Source organism: Vairimorpha necatrix, chromosome 3 (assembly GCF_036630325.1).
Source record: "Vairimorpha necatrix chromosome 3, complete sequence".
Taxonomy (NCBI): Eukaryota; Fungi; Microsporidia; family Nosematidae; genus Vairimorpha; species Vairimorpha necatrix.
The window spans coordinates 749367-767549 of NC_088818.1; the positions used below are offsets into that span (position 1 = coordinate 749367).

At 30.4% G+C, this 18183-nt stretch overlaps 1 protein-coding gene across 1 annotated transcript; it reads left to right on the plus strand.

Moving 5' to 3' along the window:
* Positions 1-16583: 16583 nt before the first annotated feature.
* VNE69_03247 (uncharacterized protein) lies at positions 16584-17492 on the plus strand (the record flags this gene model as incomplete). Its single annotated transcript, XM_065473108.1, has 1 exon — positions 16584-17492. The coding sequence occupies one exon, from the start codon at positions 16584-16586 to the stop codon at positions 17490-17492; it is 909 nt and encodes a 302-aa protein (XP_065329180.1).
* Between the last annotated feature and the right edge of the window lie 691 nt (positions 17493-18183).

Sequence of the window (18183 nt, forward strand, 5' to 3'; positions counted from 1 at the left end):
AGAGTTAAAAAATGAAACTGTTGTAGCCCATCAAAACTTGCCAATCATCTTTCGACAATTGTACGTATTTAAATGGCTACTAAAACTATTTAAAAACATTTCCAAAGGAGAAGATGGAAAATAAGAATAAACATTTTGAGAGGAACAATAGCTAAATTTTGCTTAATCTTGGCAGACCAAGTCATCCCAGGGTCAATGACAAGTCGAAAGGTTTAATCGAACCCTTCCCGATACTTGCAAACATCCTACGAAAGGATTTAGTAAAAATTATTTCTGACTAACAGTTATAAATAAAGTCGTTTACGATTATAATCCCGTACACTCTGCTACAAAGAATTCTCCCTTTAATATATGATACGGAAACTTAAAACAATACATGTCTGAGGGATAATGATTCTTCTGATGAGGATAAAACAATCTCAAACACAACGACAGCAAAAAAATGCTCTAAATAATAGAGTATACTGTCAAAGTTTGATGCTATGTTAAGAATGTTTGATATGTATATATTATCAAACAAACCAAAATCGTTTTTAACAAAAATATTTAATAAAAGTTTTTAAAAGAAGAATAAGAAAAATTTGAAGCAAGAAAATCATCACAATCGGCTTAGACTAAAATAAGGGCCAAGATATTACGAAATAAACAATTTTAACAATAAAATATTATAAGTTTGTTAATAAATATTTAAAAATTTCTATTTTTATAACCCTTAAGATACCTTAAATAAACATGGTGGAGAATATAAATAGAAAAAATAACTAAAAACAACATAACCCATGAGAAAAAAAGAACAGAGGCTCCTAGTATTTTTAGTAAAAAAACGAAGAAGACAAAATGAATGACTTTATTAGTACATTTGACGAATCCGTTTTGGACTGGCATCTAGAGAAGTTTTGAAATAAAAGAAAACCAAGTTTTAACTTTGAAGATTGGAAAAGAGATGCACTAGAGTATTTTTGTACGAAAATATCTATAGAGGACCTTTGCTCTAAGAAACAAAAGGATAATCGGTCTGTTTCTGTATTTATAAAAAACGATTAAATTGTGTGAAGATTTAAGTGCTGAGGAAAAAAATAAAGAAAAATTTTAAAAAACGGCATTAACCCCGATATAAACTCAATAAAAATGTTTTTATTCAGTAAATATGAGACAAAAGAGGAATTCTATGAAACCATTGAAGAAATGGTGAAAGAAGCCGGTTTGGCCTTTTCTTTCAAAAACTTAAGCTTAAAAGAAACTCCTAGAAAAACTTTAACCTGTATATTTTGTAAAAATCCAGGACATGTTTCTACAAGTTGCTATTTTCGGAATAGAAAAAAAGACACTGGTGCAAGTAAGCAAGTACATGGGGTAGTAGCCAATACTGAAGAGATATTAGAGAAAAAGACTGCATTTTACGAAAATTAAAATAATTACGTCTATGTTAAAAGTAATAAGGTGCCTGTTATTTTCGATTCTGGTTCTATTATAATTTCAATTCACATTGTGGAGTTTGAGAATTAAAATTACAGATATTAAGGAGGAAAACTCCATTGAGCTTTTTTACGTGTTTTTTAAGAATTTTAAGTAAGGGAGATGTTAGGGTTAGAATTTAAATATATGGACAAGATATTTATAAAAAAAAACTTTATTTGGCGCTTGGTCGCTAAATCAGAAGTATTTTTTAGAAAACAGAAGCTGATAAAAAATTTTGCAAACCCAAAAAACAGAATATGTCAAATTTAAACTAACTTCGGTGAAAAGGTCCTAGAAAGGGCGTATGGACTGCCATAAAAATTATGAGTAGGCATAAAGCTGAAATATAAAAGTTATTGGAGAAAAAAATATATTCGAAAATCCAGATCTACGTGGTTAAACATTCTTAGACCAGTCATCTATTCAGATGGTTCGGTTCGGGTGTCAACCAATTTGATTGCACTCAATAAGTTAGTAGATTTGGACAAATACTCGCTTCCAAGCATAGAAAGAATTTTAAATAATATAAAAGATCAAAAATATTTTTCAAAGTTGGATTTAAAAGATGGTTTTTCAGATAGAATTAGCTGAAGAAGACAGACACAAAACAGCTTTTAGACATAAACATCTTTTATACGAATGGAATGTATTGCTAACGGCTTTAAAAATTCGCCGGCCATGTTTCAACGGTTTATGGATGTTATTTTACAAGATGATATTGGAGAAAGGTGTTTCATTTATGTTGACGATATTATGGTTTTAGATACAACTGAAGAAATCCATGATAACAATTTTAGGATTGTAACAGAACATTTAAATAGAATGCTTTACAATTAAATGAAGATAAAACTATTTATTAAAAGAAATCGGTTTAATTTTTTGGACATATGATAGAGTACAATAAATTAAACCGAAAAGGTAAGCTTGGCTAGCTATTGATAAAGTCGAACCGCTGCATGATATAAGACCATTGCGAGATTTTCTTGGCCTTATAAATTTTTACAGATTTCTTATTCCCGGAAGTTCAAGTGTTGCAGGATGCTTGTACGATTTACTTAAAAAGATAGAAAGTTCGGTTGGGGAGAACATGAAGATAAGCTTCAAACCATCATAAAATCGAATATAGCATTATACCAACCAGACTATATTGAACCCTTTATACTATAAACAAACGCGTTGCAATTCGGATGTTGGAGCAATAACCTCACAAAGGCAAGGCATAACAATTCATCCTATTTCGTATGCTTCAAGAAGACTTTTACCCTCTGAGATGAACTACAGTAATAGTGAAAGGGAATGCTTAGCAGTGTTATGGGGAATGGAGAAGTTTAAATTTTTCTTATACGAATATGTATTCGAAGTAATAACGGACCCAAAGCTTTGGAAGTGTTGAACAAATGAGAAATGGGCTCTCAAGAATACAAAGATGGCTGGACAGACTTAGCCAATTTAATTTCACAGTAAAATATAAAAGGGGTGTCGAGAGGGCACATGTGGACTACATTTCTCGCCTATACCAAAAGGAATGCAAGTTATTAAAGAAATTCAGGACTTAACTGATGACATGAAAAGAGAACTTATTAAAGATAAACACGAGAAGTTAGTACATCGTGGAGCAAAAACAGTAACTGAAGAACTTAGAAAGCAATATACGTGGCTTTATATGGAAAAATAAGTAAAGGAAGAGTTGAAAAAATGTATAAGATGTAAAATGTACAATTCAAGAAGGGGGCAGGCCTTTTTGTTTGCCGAGGCGTATTCTGCTGGAAAAAGGTGGCCATAGACATTATAGGATGTATAAATAAACAATATATAATGCAAAAATTGATTACTTTGGCCGAAAAGGGTTGGGAAATTTATTACCATGAGAGAATTTCAAAAGATTGTAGATTTTATATTGTAATTTACTAAACAAATAACAATAAAGGAGTAGATGTTTGATTCGTCTAAAGAGAAACAAAGTAGGTAAGTAAAGAGCTGGGCCATAGAGAATAAAGTAAAAGGACATTATACAACACCCTTAGACCATCAATCGAATGGATGAGTAGAAAGATTTAATAGAACCGTCTAGGAAGGAATTTACAAACAGGAGGGAAATCTAAATCCAAAATCAAAACTATTGAAAATATTAAAGGCTTACAATAATATCGGCCACTCGAAACTAGGACTGTCTCCGAATGAAGCTTGTAAAAAGAAAAATGAAACAAAAATAAAAGAGAAGCAGTACGAAGAAATTATAATGTTTAATAATGTAAACGAGCATAAAGAGGTTGAAGAAGCGGTTAAGGAAAACGATCAAGTAACAATGAAGAATGAATTTGCATTGTCCAAAGGACAGCCAAGTTTAAAGATAGAAGACAGGTTGCAGAACGGTTAAAAAACAATGCTTACATTGTACTATAAATATGAAAAGTACTTAAGAGACATGCACCTCGACTCAAAATACTTGTTTACTAGCCTATAAAAGAGGAGGGATGCAAAATATTTATAAATTTCTATTTTATAACCCCTAAATCAGAGGTGGGCAAAAGCCGGCCCGCGGGCCGGATCCGGCCCTTTTGCTAATTTTATCCTGCCCGCTTAAAAATTCTAACGCAATTTTTTTAAAACTCTTTATTAGATTTTATTACATAAACATTATTAATATGCGAACTGTATATATAATAGGCGAAATAAAATAAGCGTTTGGCTGATTACACTAGTGTGAACGATGCGGGTCGCTCGCGACAATCGCTCTCATGGCGGGGTTTTCATCAAACACAAAGTAGATCGCGCTAGGTTTAAAATGCATGTGTGGACGACATATGCTGCACTCCTCTCAGCCTCTCAATGTTTGGGGGACGACAGATCGCAGCCCAGGCATTGTAAATTATTATTTTTTTGAACGCATACTCTTTTTTAGTTCGAATCTACCATTGGTTTGCATATATAAAATTGAAAAAGTGGACTTTTTGTAAGTAAATTTTTAAAACTTTGGTGTTTTTTTATTGTTTTTATTTAACTTGATTTAACTTATTTTTTTATAGCCCTTTTAAAATGAGAGAAACTAAAAAAAGAAAAGTTGATTTGGAATGCAGAAACTTCAATGAAGATTGGACAGTAAAATATCTTTTTACAAACATTAATAAGAAAGCAATTTGTTTAGTTTGTCAGGAAACAATTGCTGTTTTCAAAGAATACAATTTAAGCAGGCATTTTACAACAAAACATCAAAAATATGCATCACTTTCTTTACAAGAACTTCAAAACATAGCTGAAAACTTAACAAGAAACTTGAATCAGCAACAAAAAATTTTTACCAAACGAATTGATATTGTAAAATCTACTACAAAAGCAAGTTATGCTGTCGCACACAAAATTGCTAAGTTCTGTAAGCCGTTTTCAGAAGCAGAATTTGTTAAACAATGCATGGTACAAGTGTCGGAGATATGTTGTCCTGAAAAGAAACATATTTTTGAAAATCTAAGCCTTTCGAGAAGAACAATAGTACGCCGGATTGAAAATATTTCAGGAAACCTACTTGACCAGCTATGCAGAAAAATTGCTGATTTTACCTATTGTTCTCTGGCTTTAGATGAGTCCTGCGATATTACTGATACAAGTCAATTATTAATATGTATTCGCGGCATTAATAAGAAATGTGAAATTAGCGAGGAACTTCTTAGTGTGCATCCAATGAAAAATACAACTACTGGTAAAGACTTTTTTCTCGCTGTTGAAGAGTGTTTAGTTAAAGTTAGTTTAACTTGGAATAAAATAGTAAGCGTCACTACGGATGGCTGTCCTAGTTTAACAGGGAAAAATATAGGCTTACTTAAACGCATTCGCGACAAAGTAAAAAAGTTACAACCAGAACACGATATATTATTTTTGCACTGCATTATTCACCAAGAAATGCTATGCAGAAAAGTTTTGAAATTGAATCACGTCGTTACTGTTGTGACCAAAATTGTAAATTTTATCCGAGGACGTGCCTTAAATTATCGACAGTTTCTTGAATTTTTGAAAGAAATTGAAAGTGACTACTACGAAATTCCCTATTACACTGAAGTGAGATGGCTTAGCATTGGTAAAGTTTTACATAGATTTCAAAATTTGTTTGATGAAATAGTATCATTTTTGTCGATAAAAGAAAAACTACAAGATTTTCCTGAATTGCAAAATGAGGCTTGGCTAAACGATTTCTCGTTTTCAGTAGATATAGTAAAATATTTGAATGAACTAAATATAAATCTACAAGGTAAAAACCAATTCGCTTTCAATATGCACTCAAACGTCAAAGCATTTATGACAAAACTCAATTTATTTGCTGAAAACTTTAATAATAAATTATTAAATCATTTCCCCTCATTGCAAGCACGGCGAGAATCATTAAAAAATACAGATTTTAATAAATATAGTGCAAAAACACAAGACCTGCATTCTGAATTCCAAAGAAGATTTCAAGATTTCAAAGATATTGAAAAACCTTTATCATTAATTAGCCATCCTTTCAATTTCGATGTGCAAGAAGCTCCTGTTGAAATTCAACTAGAACTAATTGACTTACAATCAAATAATTACTAAAAGAAAATTTTCACTCAAACGAATTGAGTGCTTTCTATGGCGCGTTAAATAATGAATATTTCAAACATTTTTTGAACTATGCTCAGAAATATCTTGTTTTATTTGGTTCGACTTATATTTGTGAAAGAACCTTTTCTTTAATGGTTTTTACGAAAAATAAGTATCGATCACAAATTACTGACGAAAATCTACACTCGGTATTAAGGATTGCTACAAGTGATTTAGAACCTAATTTTGAAGGAAAAATGTCGGATGAACATTCGAAATTTCACGTTTCGCATTAACATTAAATATTTATTTTAACGTTTGATGTTTTTTTTTCTTTTTTGAATTTTTTTTACTATTATATTTAATGATGCAATATAAATGTTAAATTGTAATAACCATGTGTCAATATAAAATAATTAATATCGTTAAGACATAAATAAGTAACAAAATAAAACCTTTTATTGTGTGGTTTATCTAATAGCCATTTATTTATAATAATATTTCATAAAAAGGTACTTGACATATTTTATTCTAATTGAAATGATACTTAATATTTTTGTTAAAAAATGGGCAGGGAAAAAACTTCATCCGAAATTTCCGACTGTGTAAAGCAAAGCCGAAATAGTCCTCCGGCCCGGGAGACATTTTAAAAAATTCCTTTGGCCCACAGCTTTAAAGTATTTGCCCACCTCTGCCCTAAATGATCGTCAGAAATAAGAGCAGATACGAGAATATCCACTAATATAAAGGTGACCCATAAAAAGACTGATACTCATGTGTTTGAAGAAGAAGAAGAATTAAATTTTAATAGTTGAAGTTGGTATAACCAATCAGGATCTACTTACTATACTCGAGAAGAAAAACTAAGAAAATATGACCTTTTTGCAAATAAACCGGGACTAATACATAAATCCCGATCTTAATAGTTCCATATGTAATGACATGAGATGGAGTGGTAACTAAATATCACAGAAAGTACATCAGGGAGCTGGATTCTAACCCGATTTTGAGGCATACATCCGGTCTATTGTGATGAAGAAGACTCTAGAGTCCATCTCTTTGGAACGACGACGAGGATGCAATCAGGACGATGCAGGAGAATAAGAAGTGGCTAGAGCTGTAGCGCACTAGCGAATATGGCAACTGTTAAAAAAGTAGTGTCGGCAAAGGGGAATGAAGCTGAAAAGGTGAAGTTGGAAAATATCAATAATTCCACAGAAATCAAAGTCTGTGAAGAGCTGAATCCAATGAGCGATGCCGGGGAAAGATGTGCTGTGAATATCTAAGCTTAATGATAAATTAACTCTATAAATCTTTTAAATATTCATAATCCCTAAGATATTTTAAATAAACAAGCATGATGGAAAATACTTTAAAGACGGGCCCTATCCCTTGTGTCATGACAGACACCTAGCTAGATGGGCAGAAAATGTGTCCACAATACTATCAATGTTTTTTCTATTGGAAATTTAGTTATTGTTAAAAAACGACACTAATATTAAAACAAAAAAACTAAAATTTGGTTCTTTTTATAGGGGGCCTAAAGAACTAATAGAAATTTTATCAAATAACCGATTAAGATAAACTACGATGGTAAAAAGCAATTGTATCAACTAATTTGGTTAAAAACAAAAAACGAGCCTTTAGATTAATTTTACCTTTTGTTGTATTACTTTATTTTTTTATGATCTTTGTTGACATACATTATTATTGAAAACTGGATTTAAAGTTTTTTTTAAGTATTCGTTTGTTTTAAACAATAAGTGTAATCTGTGTAAAAAAACTATAAAACATTCGCAGTTTTGCATTAAAATCGATTTTTATAATACATATATATATATATATATATATATATATGTGTGTTGCGTGATACTTTATAGAATAAAATGTAAAAAATCGCAAATTGCAACGTTATAGCATAATATAACATCTCAATTTATTATAGTATACAAATTATTAAATCATAATTGTAATCTTAGATTTTTATAAGACTCCTACATAAACCGAAAGAAAAATTCGTGAACTTTAAGTATTCGATTTCTTCTCCAAAACTTTGCATATGAGCACCACATCTTATTTTCATCTTTTAATTCTTTGATTCATTTAGCAAGATAGCCTATTCGATTATAAATCCCTTTAGTTTAGAATAAATTAAAATTAGTTCATATAAAAATCCTATTTAATTGTTTTTCTTAGTTTATCAAGCATTTATATGAAGTTTAAGTGTAATCATAAAAATCGCCGAGGCTCATCTAGAACAATTAAACGAGGAATCAAGCAAAAATTAAAACATCATAAACAGCGGATTTGTCATACCTATAAATCTAAGGAGGAAATTTTTGATATAAATACATATAAATGTATAGGTTATAAAAATGTTAGCTGTAGAACTTCGTTTTAATCTTAATGGGATTTTTTTAACGCACAAAAGCATGATCTAATTAACACTATTATGAATTGAAAAAAACTAATTTTATGTTTTATATCCTCCTATTGTAAGTTGGTGTCATGTAAGTAATACTTAAAATAAAATCTATAGTTTAGGACCTAAATTCTAGTTTCTTTTAAAAACTATGAAAAATGTAAGAAAGAACACACTATATGCTCATGTATGATGCTTTACGATGGTTTGATTGCGCGCCCAGCGCGCTGCAATAATTTTAGAAAATTTTATAAAAACTGTACCGATATTTGTAATTTTTTTAACTGTTGCAAAAAAAATTGTTAATTTGTGTGTAGAAAGCCAAGAAAAGACATTTAACGGGCTCAAAGAATTGCTAGAGTTACAACTATGTATGCACCAAACATATTTACAATCTAAATGTGGTTTAACGACTAATGCGTCAAACACTAAACTAAGTGCAATCCTTAGCTAATTCTGTGATGTAATATAACGACCGATAGCTTTTCATCAAGGTAACTATCAAGAGCAGAAATAAATTATACTATCACAAAGAAGGAATTTCTGGCTTAATTATGTGCCAAGAACACCTAGATTCGTATTCGGTAGAAAATTTACTATTTTTAAAGATAATGGAACGCTAGAAACCATCAACCTAAAGGAGAAATTACATCATCGCGAGTTATAAGTTGGGTATAGAGAATCCAGATGTATAGCTTCATAAATAAATACAAGAAACATACTGAATTGGCCCAATTTGATGCTTACACACGCAAACATAAAGTAATAAACAAATTTAATAGAACTAACAAGAAAGAGATAATACTGAAAGCTCATGAAAAGCTGGTTATAGAGAAGCCAAAGCTCTTTTTGAAATTATGTGATAATTAGACAGCAAAAAAATTTTATTTACAGGAACAAAAAAAAGTTTAAAGTGTAAAGAATGTACCCTTGTAATAATAACAGAATATAGACACATTAAAGCTTTTGAACCTGGCATAGGGGGCTTCTGGCGTTATAGGCCCAATAGAAAACTTAATATATATATATTTATATCTACAGCAATATATCTCATTGAGGTCCGCTATAACAAATGATGCATGACCGTTTGGAACCCGCATTATAAAAATTAAGGAGTGGAAAAATAAAAAAAAATTTAAGAAAGGGGCTTTCGGATTTTTTAAAATAATAAAAGAAGATAATTTTCGGCATTGGTTAAGCTCAAAGTAACTGATGAAGGTTCTTATGGTGTTTGTCCTGGTTTATTACATGCCTAAATCGAATATCTCTTTTGTAAGGAGCTTAAATCCCTCGATTTGCTGGGTATGTGCTCAGGATCGTTAAAGTTTACAGAATCGATATAGTGATTACGTCATTTGCACCATCCTTAGGATTTGTCATAATATTGCGTCGTATGCGCTCCATCGATCAGTGACTACAAAAGAACTAGGTAATACATTATCTTGTATGACCTCAAGAAGAATAGCAATATTTCCACTAGCACACAAGATGAGCAATGCGCACGCCGATTCAGCTTTTTTAAACGTTTTTATACGAAAATAAAAGTTTATTTTTATACTCAAAAAAATTTATCGGTTTAAATAAATTTTGACATTTTTTATATGGTCCTTTCAAATTTTTATGCGGGTTCCAAAAGGCCATATGCCTAATAAAGGTATTGGAAAATAAACAAGTAAGAATATATTGATGTTCTTATAAATGGTACAAAGAAGTTTATTGTAAAGACATTTGTTGGGAAGCATCAAAAGAAAGTAGACATAACCATATTGTTTTTGTATGATGGAAAGCATTTGTGATCAATACGTAACTTCTCCATATCAGCATGTTCAAACGGCAGAATAAACGTTTTAATAAAACGATTTTGGAGGCAATAATAAAAATAGACAACAATTAGATTAAAAAAAAATAGTTGATAATGTACTAAATAGTTCTAATAATATTCAACATTCAGTAAAGAAGTTGATACCAAGAGAAGCGTTGAATCACAAAACTTATTATCAAAGAATAGGCATTTACAAATAATATCGAGAAGTACAAGAAGATTTTAAAAAACGCCCTATCTATAATTAGAATTACGCGATTATACCTTGAAAGAAGATCATATGCATTAATATAAAGAACAGCCAAAAATTTAAGCTATGGACGAAGTCGTAGTCATACTATCTAACGATACATTTTTTATTAATGTAAAAGGAGTAGTTAATAAAAGGACATTTCACTTAATTAAATAAAATAAAAAAGATGATGTTATATTTGGGAGAGAGAGAAAAAACAACTACCTTTCGCTGTGATGTTGTAGATTAATATTCAAAGATATATTTAAAAAACAAAAACCCCTAACTTGGATATATCTAAAAGTACTTAAAGCAGTTGATATTAATGTATTTATTGGTGGCTTATTTATTCTCTAATATTTCCGGTTCTTTAAAGACTGTCCTGTATAGACGGATCTTGCGATATTTATAATAGCTTTCTAAAATATTGTATAATTCAATATTTTTATTAATGGTATTCTTGTTATTCTGATGTTCCATACCCTTCAAGACAAACTTCTTTTTATATTTTATTTTTAATGTAATAATTGTTTAGCAATTTTACTAAAGGTTAATGCTTTTGCATAATACACCTATTGCTAAAGAATCCTGTGCTTGTTTGTTGGCGGTTGAAACATCATTGATGAATGTGACAGATGACACTGTTAAAATCTGCGCTTGTGATGTAGTCATATACATCACAAATACATACTTTCTTTTTATGTTATTTTTTTCATACAGGATTTGTTCAGCAATTTTAATAATGTTAATTTTCGTGGCTTTTGACCCCTTGCTGAAATTTAATTTGTTTATTTATTACCGTGTTTTGACGTCAGAGGAATAATTAACAGATGTTATATATGACAACCGGATTGTGACGTTTCCACGAACATCATGTTTTCTTCTAATTATTTTTAACATTTTCGCTTAGATAGTTTTGTTTACCATAGTATAGTCTGTTACTTAAGTTTTCTCTTTATACATCTACTGGTATTTTAGTTACATTATTTTATTCATATTTCATTTTATTTTCGTCACTGTTACAAATACAAAGATACCTTAAAATTTTAATTTTTTGCCCCTTTTGTGTTTTTATTAACACTGCATACAACTTTGGCTATATTATCAATGCCGCCACATTTAACAACGCTAAACTTCTTTTTTATAAATTAATTATTTCTTTCTGGGGTCGATACCCTTAATCAATGTTCATTATTCACTTTTTTAAAGTTTCTCTTCTACTTCCACCTTCTTTCATGACACTTTATTCCTTATTTTGCCTTAATTTTTTTCTATTCGTCTTCAAAAACTTATTTATATGTAGAAAAAAATTTACCTAATTTTTTAGTTTATCTATTGTTTTTTCAATAATCAGATCTGCAATTCAATGCTCGAATTTTTTAATACCTGCTTTGATAATATCTCTTTCTTTATCTCTTGTAATGTTTTTATTGCTTCTTCTCTTATAGATTCTTTATAAAATTTTTTGGTCTCCTGACCACTGATTCTATCTGCCCCTCAATTTTCTCTGTGTCACCGTTTATATATTTTTTATAGTAAGTTTAACACTTACATTCAGTATTTTTTATACTTATAAACCAATCTTATCAAATTAAAAAAGTGAACAGTACTAGAATATCTGATCAGTGTAACAAATAATAAATTTAGTATAGCGTTGACTTGAATTATTGACATTTGAGGCATAATAAAAGTAAGAATCATAAGAAAATAGGCTCTACTTCATTTCCTTGCCTCACCTAAAAAACATCAAGAAAAAGGTACAAAATCTTGTTATTTTTCAAATCTAAACATTTTTTTTTGTGAGGAGGGGGGGGGTGCAAGAAAATGGAGTTAAGGTATTTTTTGTCGATTTGAGAATTTTAATTGCTTCCTCCAGATTTACGAAAAGGGGGGGGGAAAATTTTATTTTATAATCCGTCAATCTTGAATCTGAAGGAAGCAATTCTGGAGATGAATATTTGTGAAGGTATGTACTTTAGAAACAATGAAGCAGCATTTGAAGATTTTTAAGATGCAAAGGAAATCGCGCTCTACAATAATTACTGATGTTTTTATCTTATCCTTCGGCCACTAGAAACTTTGTAAGCAAACACTAGATTGAAAAATACTCGCTTGTTAATATAAACACTGATAGAGGTAACACAAAGCATATAGAAAATCTTTGGTCCCATTTGAAGAACGAATATAGATTGAGAAGTGGGTTAATTAGGCTTAGCATTGATTTATTTCTAAAAGAAATTCACATGATAAAAAGAAATATCAAATTTTCAAAAATTATAATAAAAACTCTCTTTATTAAAATTTTCGAACTTGTACATTAGATTGATAATAAATTTTTTAGGGGGGGGCAAGAATGAAGTAGCGCCAGAAAACATATTTAAACCAAATTACAGGGAACCTTCCAAAATAGTATTGACCTGTTGATATTTTCTCCAATTAATGGATCTGGTACGAAATTACTCAATAGTATTATGTTTACTGATAAATTACATTAGAAACAAAAAAACTTGTTAAATGTATGTTCATGGATTATTTATATACATTCAAATATTGAATTCTCAAAAATATATCCACAAAGTTATCTGTTTTGCCGAATGTCCATTTCTTTTCCAAATCTAAAACACTTCGAATAGTATTAGCCATACGTAAAACAAGGCTCAGGTTATTGTTTCCAAATTTCGACAATTTACTTATGTTTAATAGAGGACTTTCCTATGAAGGCAGCATATTTAGATCAATAACGTGCATGTCAAACCTTTACAAGCTCCCCACGAAATATTTAACATATGTAATGCAAATAGAGGTAGAATCAAGAGTTTACTTGCAGAAAAAAATCGGAACTGTGAGAGGAGCCCAAGGTGCTATAGAACAAGTTATGCTTAACCTCTGCATCAATAAAGAAAACAGTAATACATTTAGGACTAAATGGATCAGTGTAAAAAGCTTTTAACTCTATCGACCACAAATATCTTATGAAGTGTTCAAAATGTCTCAACTTTACTGAGTGGATTTTTAAGACATCGAAAAACGTAACATCGAAATGGCCTCTGTCAATATGAATAAAGGGAAAAGGATCCTAGACAAAAAATATCCAGGGGGATTTTGTAAGGAGATAGCCTTTCTCCTCCTACTCTTCGTATTGTGCCCAATCCGCTCAGCAGATACCTAAATATGAGAGATCCAAAAGTCGACGTGTCTCTGGAAGGCGAAGACTATCAAACTAATCACGACTGTTTATTGATAAAGTTAAAATTATTACAAAAGAAGATGAAACCGCATAGAACATAACACTAGACGTTGATGAGTTCTTTTGTACAGTATGTCTGGAAATAAATTAGACTAAGTCGGCTGCTAACAGTAAATCATGTGAAAATTTTGGCCGATGCAATTGATAGTGCAAAGGAATGTAAGTATCTGGGAATAACTCAGACCGATCAAAGTAGAATAAGCCCCGAGGAATTTAGAAAACTTAAAGAAAAAATTTTAAAAAGAGTAAGGACATTAGCACAGATTGCGATGAGCGGAAAGAATATGTATAAAGCGATTAATGAATTTGCCATAAGTAAGCTAAATTATTACATTGGGGCAATTAATCTTAAACCAGAGGATTTTATGAAACTAGAGACAGAAATTAGGGGACTCCTAACAATCTTTAATGTAAAAACAACCTGCTTGTTAGGAAAGGCTCTTCTTGGCAGAATAGATTTAGTCAGGGGCTTTGAATGCAGCGAATTTAAAAGCATTAGTAATGCCGAATCTCTATGAAACTCTTATCAGAACAGAAAAGAATAGCAAAAGAAGAGCTGCAACATTAAAGGAAGAAACAGAAAACAAGTCACATTTGGCGCTCATTATACCATATCTCAAAGAAAAGTACGAATTTAAAGACCAAGTAATCGATGCGAAAATGTTAGACGACAAGCAAAAAAACAGACTGAATAACGATTTTAAAAACAAAATATACCATAAAAAGTTTTATGAACAGTCTATAAATCCTAATGTGTCTATAAGGGAAAGTTCTTTGTGGCTAAGAAGAGGAAATACTAGAGCAACAGAAGAGGGGGCTTTATGCGTTGTGCAAGATGGAAATATTTTTTTTGGAGAATCAGTGAATTTGAAAACTGAAAGAAAAAGGAAAGACAGTAGACCACCTAGCAACAAGGTGCGATCGTATGCTATCATTTAATTATACTAGAAGGCATAATGAAGTAGTTAATGCATCCTCCTCCACTTTGCCTAAAGTATGGACTAAAATCATCTAAGAAAATACGAAACAACAGCGTGCAGAAATTATAGCTAATGATAACGCAGAAATTCTGGCAGGCACAGGATCAACGTCGATGTAAAGGTACAATTTAATAAGTCCGATATATTTGTACTGGACAAAAAAAAAATAAAAAATAACGCTAATCGAAAAAGGAATAATATCCCAAGATAATTTACAGAAAGTTCGATATCTTAGCAAATAAATTGGGCCCAATTGACAAGGGCAAAGTTCAAATAATACCATGCGTCATGGCATGGGATGGGATAAAATTGTGACAAAATACCACAGCAATTGTGTTAATGCCATCGGCCTATCGACTAGTACCGAAGCTTACATCCAAATGAGAATTCTAAAGAAGACACTAGAAAGCATCTCCTTTGAACACCGGCAGGGGCTCGCTGGGGGAGGAGCTGGAATAAAGAACATAGTAGAGGTGGCTAGAAGGTGGTGTGGCCAGATAGAGTCCGCGGCAGTGGAGGTTAATTGAAGATTAAAACAAGCACATTAATAGCTTCAATAATTAAAGGTACATGACCGTTTGAACCCCGCTTTGAAATTTTAAAGGACCCCTTTTAAAAATGGCCAAATTGGCAAAAACAATGTTTGTTGAGCCAGAGGAGCTATATAGTGATGAAATGTATTTATACATGGAATACAAAGAAAAGTTTTTTTTGGAAACATTCGATGCTGAACAGGCGTGCGCCTTGCTCGTTTCTGTTACTAGTAGAAATCCTGCTTTTTCCTTGAGATAATACAAGATAATGTATAACCTGATTCTATTATGATCTCTAATCAATGGGTAGCATATGAGGCCACATTAGACAAGCAAAGGAATAGAGCACAGTACTATGAATCACTCCATCAATGCTGTAACCCCTTGCGATTCTGAGTCACAATACCAAATAATTTAGTTGGTTTTGGCTCCTTTCTATATGAGATATTCGATCTAGACATAAACAAAGACGTTTACTATGAATACCTTTTACAGTTCCTCTAAGCCTTTCCAAATTCCCAAAAATCCCCGGGAAATTTGTCTTCTTTCATTATTTAAAATAAATTGTTGAGTCCCCTTTTTATAATTTTTTTTATTTTTCCCTTTTTTTGAATTTTCCAAAGCGGGTTCCAAACGGTCATGTACCTAATAAATTATATTTTAGAGGGTTCATTTCATATAAGAGTGGGTAAAGAAAATACTTATAACTCCTAATGATGTAAAAGAAATACTTAAATCAAAACGAACTATTTTCCATAATATATAATTTCCTACAAAAATCAACCCAAAATTGTTTTTTGCGGTAAAAGCTCAATTTAAAAAATTTTGTAATTAAATATAAGGTATTTGGTTTTTTTGTTGTTTTCTCTTCTAATAAAAATTCTTTTAATTCATTGGTTCAAATTAAATGTCCTACTTTTTATAAAATCTTGTTTATATATTTGCCATTTAACTACTCTACAAGCAAAATTTAAAATGTTAGTATATTTACACTTTTAAAAATATTTCTATAATCTTCTTTTGTTTGTTTACTGCCAATTTTCCGCAATAAATTTTATGATGACGGGGTTTTTTGTGGCTCTTGTCACTTGATGTTGGTAATAAGAATACAAAATACATCAAATATATGTTTTTGTTTTACTTTTGCAACAGTAAAATAATGCATTAGACATAGTATTTTTTTGTCAAATGATTAATATAAAAAAACTAATACAAATATGTTTCTGAAAAGTAATAAAATATAAATTTTTATTTTTGCAATATTAAGTTTTTAGATTTTTGCATTTATAAGTTAGCCTAAAAAACCATTTTTATATTTTACTAACAAAACAACCCATGCCCAATAAAACACCACTACATGCGTTACTTAAAAAAGAATTAATAGATTATTTTCAAAGTGATGAGAGGAATGTAGAAAAGGAATATAATGTTCACTATGATAAAAATGGTTTACATTTCACTACTATTACACAGCAATTCATCAGTAATGATGATATAAAGAAAATCTTCAAAAAAAGAAAAAAATGTCGAAAAAGTCAAAACAATAAAAAATTGATGGATTCTGAAAGCTTAGAAAAAATTTCTTCAGAGAAGAAAAACATACATAAAAAACAAACTGATATTATGATAAATGAGACAAACACAGAAGACATAGAATCTTCTTTGCCTTGCAGTCCAGGGGTTAACCCATGTGATTTAATGCTAAATGCTGGAAGCCACGTGATATCTACTAATAGCTCCAAAATAAAATCATCTGAAAAACAAACAGAAACAAATAAAATATTACAGTTTTCAATAGAAAATGAAACAAACAATTTTTCTCTAAATGAAATAGATACGTTAGAAAGCTTAGAAGATGTTAAAATTGAAACTGTGCACCTTCAACATATAAATATGATAAAACTTAAATACGGAACATTAGCTTTTGAACATGAAGATGAAGAATTTTTCAGGACCATAACTGAAGATACAATTGGATATTTGAAAAGTGTTTATGAAATTAAATTATTAGAAATTTACAACAAGGTCAATAACAAAAACAAAAAAAAATTAGATTTCACTAAACTTCTAAAAAAAAAATTTGAAAGTTTTTATTTTTCCACCGTAGGAAGTTCTTACATACTATTTAATAGAATAGATGTGCCATTTATTTCGGCCTGGCACGAATATCTTGAATACTTGACTGAATTGAATTTTTTATCTACGAAAAAAAATATTATTGGATTTTTTAAAAATAACGTATGAAAATAAAATTGTTTTAAGATTTTGATATTTAATTTTTGTTGGACCTTGTTAAGAGTTCTGAGCATAAAATTATGCTTTAACAAACATTCTATAATTTCTTTTTTATGGTCATAACAAGTTTTTAAAAATGATTTTCCAAATTATTTGTATTAATATATGATTTTTAATATATTTTTTGGTCATAAGTCGTGCCGCCCTTTTTTGGTTTCTCATTTATACTTATATTATTCCAAAACATTTTACAAGGATTGCTTATTTAACATGTCGATTTTAAAATTTTTAAAACATTCATCAGCATAAAAACGAGCTTATTTACAGTTGATTGGCGTCATGAAGTCTGAAATTTGGCGATCAGTACTTCCCTTCGATATGAATTAGCAAATTAAATATCACTTGTACAAAGAGGTTTAAATTTTATTTTTAAAAAGTTAAAAATGAATTAAAATCAAGATCAAAAACAATTCTTATTGCTTGAATATAGAAATAATCCACAAGAATATCATTATTATCTCTTTTGCCTGTATTATGTATGAACTGTTGAGTAAGAAACATAATTCGATCTAGCTGAAGTAGGTATACAAGATACATGAAAATATATATGTAAAAACAGCTCTTTTATTGATATATGTCATGTGCCCGTGAGACATGTCAATTTATATAGTAGTTTTCTGAGTGGATAGTTTTGTTAAAC